The sequence below is a fragment of the Ostrea edulis genome, chromosome 2, assembly GCF_947568905.1.
Source record: "Ostrea edulis chromosome 2, xbOstEdul1.1, whole genome shotgun sequence".
NCBI classification, from domain to species: Eukaryota; Metazoa; Mollusca; class Bivalvia; order Ostreida; family Ostreidae; genus Ostrea; species Ostrea edulis.
Window position 1 is genome coordinate 73190763 of NC_079165.1, and position 12481 is coordinate 73203243.

At 35.2% G+C, this 12481-nt stretch overlaps 1 protein-coding gene across 1 annotated transcript; it reads left to right on the forward strand.

Annotated features, from left to right (window-relative positions):
• Positions 1–9735: 9735 nt before the first annotated feature.
• LOC130051493 (ATP-dependent DNA helicase RecQ-like) lies at positions 9736–12001 on the forward strand. Its single transcript, XM_056153456.1, has 2 exons — positions 9736–9941; positions 11053–12001. Exons 1-2 carry the CDS (start codon positions 9736–9738, stop codon positions 11999–12001), a joined length of 1155 nt encoding a protein of 384 aa, XP_056009431.1.
• Positions 12002–12481: the final 480 nt, after the last annotated feature.

A 12481-nucleotide genomic window follows, 5' to 3' on the forward strand; every position in this document is an offset into this window, starting at 1 on the left:
TCAACCTCAAAACTAATAATCCTAGTCAATAACAGTGATCCATCTCAAAACTAATAATCCTAGTCAATAACAGTGATCCATCTCAAAACTAATAATCCTAGTCAATAACAGTGATCCATCTCAAAACTAATAATCCTAGTCAATAACAGTGATCCATCTCAAAACTAATAATCCTAGTCAATAACAGTGATCCATCTCAAAACTAATAATCCTAGTCAATAACAGTGATCAACCTCAAAACTAATAATCCTAGTCAATAACAGTGATCAACCTCAAAACTAATAATCCTAGTCAATAACAGTGATCAACCTCAAAACTAATAATCCTAGTCAATAACAGTGATCAACCTCAAAACTAATAATCCTAGTCAATAACAGTGATCCATCTCAAAACTAATAATCCTAGTCAATAACAGTGATCAACCTCAAAACTAATAATCCTAGTCAATAACAGTGATCCATCTCAAAACTAATAATCCTAGTCAATAACAGTGATCAACCTCAAAACTAATAATCCTAGTCAATAACAGTGATCAACCTCAAAACTAATAATCCTAGTCAATAACAGTGATCCACCTCAAAACTAATAATCCTAGTCAATAACAGTGATCCACCTCAAAACTAATAATCCTAGTCAATAACAGTGATCCATCTCAAAACTAATAATCCTAGTCAATAACAGTGATCCATCTCAAAACTAATAATCCTAGTCAATAACAGTGATCCATCTCAAAACTAATAATCCTAGTCAATAACAGTGATCCATCTCAAAACTAACAATCCTAGTCAATAACAGTGATCCATCTCAAAACTAACAATCCTAGTCAATAACAGTGATCCACCTCAAAACTAACAATCCTAGTCAATAACAGTGATCCACCTCAAAACTAACAATCCTAGTCAATAACAGTGATCCACCTCAAAACTAACAATCCTAGTCAATAACAGTGATCCACCTCAAAACTAACAATCCTAGTCAATAACAGTGATCCACCTCAAAACTAACAATCCTAGTCAATAACAGTGATCAATCTCAAAACTAACAATCCTAGTCAATAACAGTGATCCATCTCAAAACTAATAATCCTAGTCAATAACAGTGATCCATCTCAAAACTAACAATCCTAGTCAATAACAGTGATCCATCTCAAAACTAATAATCCTAGTCAATAACAGTGATCCATCTCAAAACTAATAATCCTAGTCAATAACAGTGATCCATCTCAAAACTAATAATCCTAGTCAATAACAGTGATCAACCTCAAAACTAATAATCCTAGTCAATAACAGTGATCAACCTCAAAACTAATAATCCTAGTCAATAACAGTGATCAACCTCAAAACTAATAATCCTAGTCAATAACAGTGATCAACCTCAAAACTAATAATCCTAGTCAATAACAGTGATCCATCTCAAAACTAATAATCCTAGTCAATAACAGTGATCAACCTCAAAACTAATAATCCTAGTCAATAACCGTGTAATTTGTTCAATATTAATGTTGTTTAATGCATCATATGTATTGAATGTGAGGTTGTGTAAATCTAAAACAAGGGGACTCGAGTTAGTATTGATTGATTGATTTGCTGTGTTCCGCCACACTCAATATTTTTTCCGTTTTATTGGTGGAAGAGAGAAACCAGATACAATGTACCTGGGAAGAGACCACCGATCTTCCGAAAGTAAACTGGCAAACTTTCTCACTAAAGGCCCTTTTATACTGAGCGCGAACACGAACGCGACAGCGAACACGACCGCGAACGCGGCTTTCGCATTGGATTGCTTATACTGACGGCGAACGCGGCCGAATTCATGTTCGTGCGGAACACCGCGGAGATAGCCTCCAGAGCGAATTTTTGGGAAAAGACCGCGCGAACAATTTTCATTAGCCAATCAGAATGTGAGGTCCAAAGTCATACTTGTCTGTGACAATTCAGGCTTCATCATGCCAGGTGACAGAACAGAATAACTCATTTCCTTAATCGAGGAACATCGAATTATTTATGATAAAAGCCGAAGATATGTAGCTCGCCATGGCCAAAACATAAATGACCTCGTGTCATCTGCGAATTTCCACGAGTATCACCGCTTTCAATACGAACAATGATTCGCGCGGAAAGTGGTGTGAAAACTCGCAGTGGTAGCGTTCGCGTTCGTGTTCGCGCTCAGTATAAAAGGGCCTTTACCGGCGCGAGCGGGATTCGAACCCGCGCCGACCAGCGGTGAGAGACCATGTGATTTTAAGCGTGATGCTCTAACCATTCGGCCACGGAGACCCCCTCGTATGGGTCTTGAGATTCCTGTATTCCTTTCAAAAGACATGTTATTTAGAATGCACAAACGTTAATGGCATTAGTTGCGGCCGATAGTCGTATTAGTACTGGTTTCAAATATCGAACACATCTTTGATAAAACATATTTTGTATTTTGTATTGCTTGTAGGAGTTATGAGATTGATCACTGTTCGTTATCTTCACCTTATATTTCAACTGTTGAAATAAAACAACTGAAGCCGCCAAAATACCAGTATTGAACATTTTCAAATACTAGAGCATCTTCACAAGTCAAGGGTTATTGGTTCGTTACCTCACACTAACCCTTGACATCAGTGACTTTCAAAACGTTGGGCTCGTTCTGATTGTTTCCACAAAAGAGTGGGAACCAATGAGAATGCGGTTGTTGTTGTTTTTTTTATAACAACGCGATGTGAGAGATTCAAATAAAAACGTGTATTAATACCAACAGTTATGGCTATTTCAATCGTTTAAGCAAAAAGGTTTCCAAACGTGATCCACTATCAATAAACGTAATTAGCGGTGTAAATATTACAGTCGCGCGTGTTTATCAATACAGCAGTATGATATCGCATTTATATCCATGTACACCATAACAAGATGCAGTGATTTCATTGGATGTTTTATTTATAGTGGATTGCGTAATGGTCAAGGGTTAGTGCTAGATAACGAATCAATAACCCTTGACTTGTGATGATGACAGAAGAGAAGCTATCAATGAACGCCCAAACTTTCCGTTTATTTGTTTTAAGTGTCTTCGAGAATTCTTTCAGTCGTTCGGCCCGCATGCGGAAGGCCGGGATTCGAATCCTGGCCGCGACAGACCTAAGTCGTTAAAACAGGTAGTGACAATTCCATTGCAAAACGCTCGACATCAGGTGTGAATGTCACGGGTCCGCAGAGATTACCTTAAAAACGGATGCCTCGTGTCACAGTAGGTGTGGCATGCTAAAGAACCCTCACTGTTCAATGGCCGTAGCGCCGAGCAAAGGCCTAAATTAAAAACCCTTCACCGGTCTTGGTGACGTCTCCATATGAGTGAAAAATTCTCGAGCGATACATTAAACAATTAATCAATCCTACTGAGGCGTACTTAAACTTTTGGAGGGAAAACATGAACTGAAATTGGTAATTCAATGAAAAGAAATTACCTAACCAAGATAGTGAGAAGAATTGAATATGATTTAAACATTATCTTAAACTTAAAATCATACTTTGAAAACAATGTTACACGTGTATGCATGATTTAGAAAAACTGCCATTGCATGATATCCATTGAATGCACCATCACAGGCACTGTTCTGGATATCAAATTCGCCGCAAGGATTCCTCAATGGCAGTCACTCCAGATTTAGTTTCCATATGTAACTTTCGAAGCGAGAATTCCCCATATGAAAGGCGAAGATAACGAACAGTGATCAATCTCATAACTCCTTTAAGCAATACAAAATAGAGAGTTGGGCAAACACAGCCCCCTGGATATACCAGAGATGGGATCAGGTACCTAAGAGGAGTAAGCATCCCATATCGACCGGCCACACCCGCCGTGAGCCCTATATCTTGATCAGGTAAACGGAGTTATCCGTAGTCAAAATCAGTGTGCCAAGAACGGCCTAACCGGCATGAAACACGTCAGACAGCATTTGACCCAATAATAGGTGGGTACAATGTACCTGTAAAGTGTGAAAACGAAACCAAATCTACCGAAACGAAACCCACCGAAACGAAACAGATTGTATAACCGAACTCTTTTAATTATTCAACGCCGGCGACCCCATTCCTCGTCTAGTGTGTTTCCCCAGACCTGTGAGACTGTAACCCTCCGTTCTGAAATTTATGGATCCGAAACTAATTGCACATGGTATTTAATCAACTTCGGATATGTACTTTGTGCTTACTCTCCCCCTTTCCAACTTTTAAAACTTTGTATCAGTCAAGCCGAAAGCCTACATTTTATTTATATGTGGTAACTTTCACAGGGGCCTAAGATACCATTTTTAATTATTATAATTAAAAGAGTTCGGTTATACAATCTGTTTCGTTTCGGTGGGTTTCGTTTCGGTAGATTTCTTTTCGTTTCAGTAGATTTCGTTTCGTTTCGATTTCGTTTCGCACTTTACAGGTACACATGGTCAGTGGCGGATTTAAGGGGGGCGCGCGTCCCCTAAAATTTTCAAATTTAAGGTAAATCGTGCAATCTTTAGAAAACTACTAAACGATAAAAGAAGCAATACTTTCTCCCACTCCCGGAGAAATAAATGATAAAATCTTTTAATTTCTTGAATAATTTATTGGGATAACTTAATTGTTTCCAAAAACCCTTAAACTTTGTGTTATTTTATTAATTTCACCTTATAAAAAATGATGGAAAATAGTACAAATGACTTAAATAGGAGACATATTTCAAGCCCTGTAAAATCCAGGAGCTTCAGGGGGCTTTTAAGGCGGTCCCCAGACTTCCTGCCTCATAAAGTGGCGCCCCCGTAACCGCAATTCCTGGATCGCCCCTGATGATAGGTTATATTGGCAAACTAGATCGTAATAATGACCATAGAATTTACAAAAATGCTGACTTTAAACGAGGCTGTTGGAACCTATGCACCATCAACTTATTTGCCATAGTCTGCTTCGATTTAAAAACTGACCATATGCAGAACAAGCTCTTGCGTATCGAATCAGTTGAGAGATTTAAACCCCATATACAGGTGATAATGGGAATATTGCTACATGTACATAACTATGGGAAGTTGACGATGGAGTAGCTGAAATCATCCCGTTTGTCATAAAGTTGAGTTTTTAGTTTGCCGTTAATATCTACTTTCAATAAAATATCTAAGTATGAAGCAGAAGTGGACGACTCTGTGGTGTCATTTATTTCGAGTTCACTGGGATATATCGAATTGACATATGAATGAAAATTATTATTGTTCATAGATAATACGTCGTCGATATATCTAAGTGTAGAATTGAAGGCCACAGCAAGAGATTGTAATGTAACATAAAAGTCTTTCATCCGTATAGACACTTTTTGGAGACATTTGTGTTTTAAAGAACACATCTTGTTTTATACTGCTGTTAAATATTAGAAATTAGCATAGATATGCAGACCAGGAAGATTTTTATAGATTTTGTAGCTCTTTGAGTAGTGATACTTTTAACTAATACTCAGGTGAACGATGGGGCCTGAAGTCCTTTTGTTGCGATTTCAGTTGGTTACCCCTAAAACTTAGCATTTTAACTTTTTGTGTTTTTATTTCTGACAGCGCAAAAATATATTGGGAGAAAAAAATGAATATTTACCCTCAAAGTACCTACATCTGACACTGCACTTGGAGAAATGGTTAAATACTGCCATGTTTATTAACGTATTTCAATAGCCACAAGAGGATAGATCCGTCGGAACATCACTCGGCCTATTCCGGAGAAGAAATATTATAATATCGGAATAGGCTGAGTGATGTTCCGATTGGAGGATAGATCTAACATCGGTGGTGACGCAATCACGATAATCTCTACCCAGAGTTATCGTTCCTTTTATTTGTAAGTGTAAAGAACGATAACTCTGGGTAGAGATTGTACATGTATTAATTAGCTATACTGACCCCGGTTCCGTGTGTTAGGATAACCGGCGTGTCCCCACTCCATGTTAACAAAATTTGATCCGTCGGACGGGCAATATTATGCATGGTGTCAGGGATTACAGCCCCTCTGACACGCAATAGGCCGTCCTCGTGACGTTTCGATAAAAGCTTATCACAACCCCAAAACTTCAAAGAAATATTACCGCCTGGGCTCAAATCCCTGTATCAACAAACAAAATCGGACACGTACAACATAAATGTGACCGTGGTTAGGTCTACTGCATGTACATGTATAGACTGCATGTACGTATATTGACAAGCAGTCGGTGGATACCTGAGATTTTGGACGGAACAAATGAAGAGGGATTTTGTTCACATGGAAGTTTCTATTAATAAACAACGATGTAAATCAGTCATATCAATACACGAAATGCACCATAGAAATTACATAAAACATAAATACAAACAGTTTTTTAAAATTCTGTAACAATTTTGAGGGTGTCCTATGTCCTTATGATAGCGTTATCCTCATGTGAATTTGCCTCAGTATGGGTTCAAATTAGAAAAACTATTTTAACTTAAAGGGGCATGGAGACGATTTGAGCTTAAAATTTTCAAATTTTATTTTTCCATTTCTATAGTTTAGAATGCTAAACTAAGGTATTCCTAATGGTCAGCAAAAATTTGAACGTCAGTAGTCGAGGTACATGGGAGATACAGAGCTCACAATTCTTTGTTATGTAAACAAGGCTCGTGCAATGTTTTTAAAAGTTTACATAGCTAGTAAATATACTAGTAAAAGTTTCGTTTAATGCAATTTTTTTTTTCAATTTACAAGTTAATACTGAATACAGTTAAATAGTTTCTAGTGTTTGATTGATTGTATCTTGCTTAATGTCCCGCTCGAGAATATTTCACTCATATGGAAACGTCTTTTTTCCGGTAAAGGGCTTTAAAATTTAGGCCTATGTTTGGCGCTTAAAATGGCCTTTGAGCAGGAAGGGATCTTTATTGTGCCACACCTGCTGTGACACGGGGCCTCGGTTTTTGCGGTCTCATCCGTAGGACCACCCCATTTAGTCACCTCTTGCGACAAGCAAGGGGTACTGAGGACCTATTCTAACCCGGATCTCCACGGGACTTCTAGTGTTTGTCACATCTCATTTTGTTTTAAACATGATATTTCTTATTTTAAAAACCAATCTATACGTAAACAAAAACGTGGCACGATCCTTGTTTACATAACAAAGAATTTTAAATGTTGTATCTCACTTATAACTCAACAACTGATCTTCAAATTTTGATTGATCATTAGAAATACTTTAGTTAAGCATTAAAAACAATAAAAACGGAAAAATAAAATTTGAAAATATTTAGCTCAAATCGTGTCTGTGCCCCTTTAAAATTTCAATTTTATTAATAATCAGAGGAAATATATATTTGATACTACCTTTTTAAAGATGCCAGACACGCATAAACGAAAATGTACATGTATGAAGATCAGGATACCGCAAAGTTTCATTAAACAGCGTAAAAAAAGTATCAGAACTTGTTAGAATGACAAATTTTTAATGTTAACAGTTTTAAAAAAAACCTGCTACGTTATGAATATTTGTAAATTAATAGTGGATGGCAGAGGCTTCATTGTATAATAAACATACAATAGAGAAAATACCAGCCCATGAATTTTTGCCCTTAACAACTTTTTTTTAAATATTGATAATTGATTATAGAAAATATAAATTTCAAGTATCATTTCACCATTTTTTATTTTCCCCAACGAGAAAATTCCTACAAAAGATATATTTCAATCATGCTCAAAGTTTAATAAATTAAAGATGACCCCCCCACTCACATGCCAGTCCACTTGGAAGGGGGCTCCAAAAAAAAAACCCCACACATTGACGTCATATTAGAATAGATTTACCTTAATTAGTTGTCGTAAAATGAATAAAGTAACATAGCATGCATTTTTCATTTACATACTCAATAGCTCACGGAATACACACTTTTAAATAGATATGATGCAACCGTATGTCAATAAGATTGGACATAAAAATCCACCATTCGGTAATTCAAATTAAGCAACGGGCGATGTACAATAGATGTCGTAAAATGTATCGAAATACGTATTTAGAGAATGAATTACAAGGAATTGATATAGTCTCTGTATTGCATGCCAGTCCACTTAACCAATAAATGATATCATTACTATTCCGAGGACATGGTCAATTTGTTACGTCACAAACAAAAAATAATGATTTGAATGAGCTGAATTACAAGTAGTTCGAAAAAGTATTCACTGCTTACAATGTACGTCAAAAAAAGTATCCACTGCATACAATGTACATAAAAAAAGTATTGACTGCATACAATGTACATCAAAAAAAGTATTCACTGCATACAATGTACATCAAAAAAAGTATCCACTGAATGCAATGTACGTAAAAAAAAGTATTCACTGCATACAATATACGTCAAAAAAAGTATTCACTGCATATAATGTACGTCAAAAAAGTATTCACTGCATACAATGTACGTCAAAAAAAGTATTCACTGCATACAATGTACGTCAAAAAAAGTATTCACTGCATACAATGTACATCAAAAAAAGTATTCACTGCATATAATGTACGTCAAAAAAAGTATTCACTGCATATAATGTACGTCAAAAAAAGTATTCACTGCATACAATGTACATCAAAGTTGACTAAATCCGTGTTGGTTGCAGTTTTAATCAAGGCGTTTAAGGTTGATCGATCCTCATGTAATGTCATAAGTTTTTGCAAAAACCTTTATTGAATTAAACTTTGCGCATGATAGAAATACACTGTATATCAGTTATGAGATTGATCACTGTTCGTTATCTTCACCTTTCATCTTTCAGAGGAATTTTATTCACCGCATAAAGTAAAAAATCTGATAAATTATGATACTGAAAAAGTTTACATTTCCCATAGATAATCAATTATTTATGATTTAAAAAAAATTGTTGTCAAGGGCAATAACTCCTATGCTGGTATTTTTTCTACTGCATGTCTATTATACACCGATTTCCCTAATATAAACAATTAATTTATACATATTTATGAATTAGCAGTGTTTTAAAACTTTACAATTCTTTGTCATTTTAGCAAGTTTTTATCTATTTTTTATTATTCTGTATTTAACGAAAATGTATGATTTTCTGATGTTAATATTAATATTCTTCTGTTTTTGTATGTCTTACATCTTTATAAAGGTGGCAACATGCATATTTTCTTTGGCTTTTAATCATATTTAATTATATTGAGTGGAAATTAATACAGTATTTACACTTTCAACCATTAACAAGTCATATGAGGATGGAACCACCTTAATTTGATTTCTGAAATTAGATAAAATTTCACCTTTCACTTTCTTGATCATTGACATGTAAAATTTCATGGGTATCTTTTTGTCCTTGCAGCCAGCCGAAAATTAATGAATTACCAAATTCTTAAATTTTAACCGACATCGAAATAAGCAAGTATCTCTCAAGATGATGACTTAGAGCATATTTCAGAAATATTTCGAGATTTTTGTTACTTTTAAAAGTTTTGCTACTTTAATTTTTGCGGATTTACACAATCTACAGAAATTGGACAGCCGCTGAAAATACCCATAATTAAAGCAGACCAATCTGACTAAAGTACAGACCTATATTATTATATGACTAAAGTACAGACCTATATTATTATATATATATATATATATATATATAGGATCTGATAACTCCCCATAAGAGGTCATGTTCTGGTGAACTTTGTATTTGCATATTGCATCATAATTTGATCCAATCAGATAACGCGTTTCAAATGAAGCGCGGCGTATAAACAAAAATGGCGGATATTGAACGAGTAGTGGAAGAAGTTTTGAAAAAATTTGGCGTTAAGTGTTTAAAGGATGAACAGCGGATGATTTTGGACTGCGTGCTTGATAAAAAAGACTGTGTCGCCGTGTTACCAACAGGTTTTGGAAAATCGCTCCCATTTCAAGCGTATTTGCCAGTGAAGAGAGCTTTACTCCGTGATGATAGCTCGGGAAAGTAATTGTTTGCTGTCCTCTGGTGTCTCTTATGCAAGACCAAGTCAGAAAATTAACTTCCTTAGGATTAGTAACTGCTGCTTTTAAAGGTATGTATATATTTATTCGTTTATATTTATATAATTTAATTGAAATTGGGTCTCATGGCGATGGCCGGTCTTAAATCGAAGTTCACTAAGGACCATCTAAATAATAATGGATAGTCATCATACTTATATATGCTTCTGACAAGCAGTAGACCGTTAACAATACATAAGAAATTCTTGCGTGAAATGTGTTATCCACTATATGTTGCACTGCACCGCCCAAATTTGATTCCAAGTTCACTGTTGAACTGGTTCATTTATAGTTATCATTTCATTCTTTAAATATTGTGTTGGAAATGTTAAGAATTTATAAACACAGTCACTCTTGAATGCTCCAGGCACAGACAAGGAGACCGATGAATTGATACAGGCAGGAAAAGTAGACATCATCTATGCATCCCCCGAGTCATTAGTTGGAGACAGCCAATGGAGATCAACAATACAAAGACTTAATGTAACTGTCATGTCATCGTAGTTGATGAATTCCACACAGTTGTCACATGGTAATGTCTTCCTATTCATGTATTTTACATTTATGAGAGTTCTTTAAAACAACCTGAGTTAATAAATGAAATGAGATATTGTATACTGTCAGTGCTATTTTTTCCATCAATATATTGATATTATTATTATTTTTTTTTTTTTTTTTTTTTTTTTTTTTTTTTATACATTTATTGACGAACAAATTGCTCACACGTCATTGACACAATATTTTGCTCCAAAGGTGTCTTAGGTCTTTATGCAAAATATGTAATCATATTACCCAACCAACTATCAGCATTGTAAATTCCCTAAACTATAATTATCTTAACTCTCATATTTTGTTTGATTTTTATAGACATACTTGGATGTCTTGAATTTAGAATATGTAAAAATAATTTTAAACATCATTAAAAACTGTTGCTTAGTGTACTGCAACCCATTTTTTTGAAAAAGTGGAAGGAATGTTGGTAGTTAAAATTTTTAAAACATGTTTAAATGGTTTTAATTTAGATTCATATTCATAACCTTTATTATCAAATTTAGGGGTGGTCTAGAAGCAGATAAGGAGGATAAAGTGTTCCGAAAGTGGTTTCGGCGTGTTGGAGAGATCCGATCGTACTTTCCTGAGGCATCATTATTAGCACTAAGCGCGACTTGCACAAAGACAATTAAAAAGAGGGTGATAGAAGTTTTGGGACTGAAGGACTACACGAACATTACAGTTTCCCCAAATAAAGAAAACATCAAGTACACTGTGAAGAAAGTAGACCCTAACATTGAAAGTTCTTTGTTGTGGATTTTGGACTCATTTCGAGATTTAAAAAAGGAGTTCCCACGGACAATATTTTATTGCAACTCAATAAGAGATGTTGGGCGTGTGTACAACTTCATAGTGTCTGAACTATCAGATGTTACTAACATTGAAAACATGGTTGAAATGTTTCATTCTGAAACAACAGAAGATAAAAAAAATAAGAAAACCCTTGAAAAATTGACTGAGGACAGCGTTTTGCGCATTATTGTTGCTACCAGTGCACTGGGAATGGGTGTAAATGTTTATGCATGTCACAATGTTATAATTTATGGACCTCCTAGGTGTTTGATAGACTTTGTCCAGGAAACAGGGCGAGTGGGAAGGGATGGGGAACAATCATGTGCCTTTTTGATGTATTATGGTCAACAACTACGGAATGTTGACCAGGACGTCAAAGACTTCCTCACTTCAACTGATTGCCGAAGATTGCAACTGCCTAAGACATTTCTTTCGGAGAGCGAGTTAAAGCTGGTACAAGGTACCAGAATACATACTTGTTGTGACATTTGTGATACAGGATGTTCCTGTAATTCATGTTCTTCGACAATTTTAGAAAAATATATGACAAATCTGTCTTTAGATGATGTACATGTAATGGAAACCTCAAGCAGTGACAGTGATACTGTATCATATGAGTATGAATCTGATGAGGATCTTGATGAGATTAAATCAACTTAAGGTTCAAATTTACACAAAACTTGTTAGTGTTTATTTTTTAGGTAAAAATTGTATTGTTTACAGTTTCATAACAATGCAACAGTTATCTAATGATCAGATACAAAACTGTTTTATCAGTCTCTAAAAGACAATGTCCTGTTTTCTTCTGCATGATACTAATTATAATTATGTGTACCAGAATGAATTGAAGCATATATAAATTACAGAGTAATGTTGGGATTTGTGAAGAAACAGTAAACAACACATTTTTTCTGGGACCCGTTTTCTTTGGGTTGATCAAGTCTGGGGCAAAAATGGTAACAATTGGCATTGTAGTTTTTAAGAAGTAGTTACAAATGTAAAATTGTTAATGGATGACGCACGACGACAAACAAAGACCAACAGCAATGAGTAATCAAAATTTGATTTTTTTTTTTTTTTTTTAAAATATGGCCAACATCAAGTTGGATCTTCAAATATTGCAAGTTATCAAAGATGTTA

Bases quoted from the DNA above. Each gene is read 5' to 3' on its own strand.
- LOC130051493 (XM_056153456.1), top strand. From the start codon at position 9,736: ATGGCGGATATTGAACGAGTAGTGGAAGAAGTTTTGAAAAAATTTGGC. The intron at 9,942-11,052 runs GTAATTGTTTGC...TATCAAATTTAG, and splicing joins CGTGATGATAGCTCGGGAAA to GGGTGGTCTAGAAGCAGATA.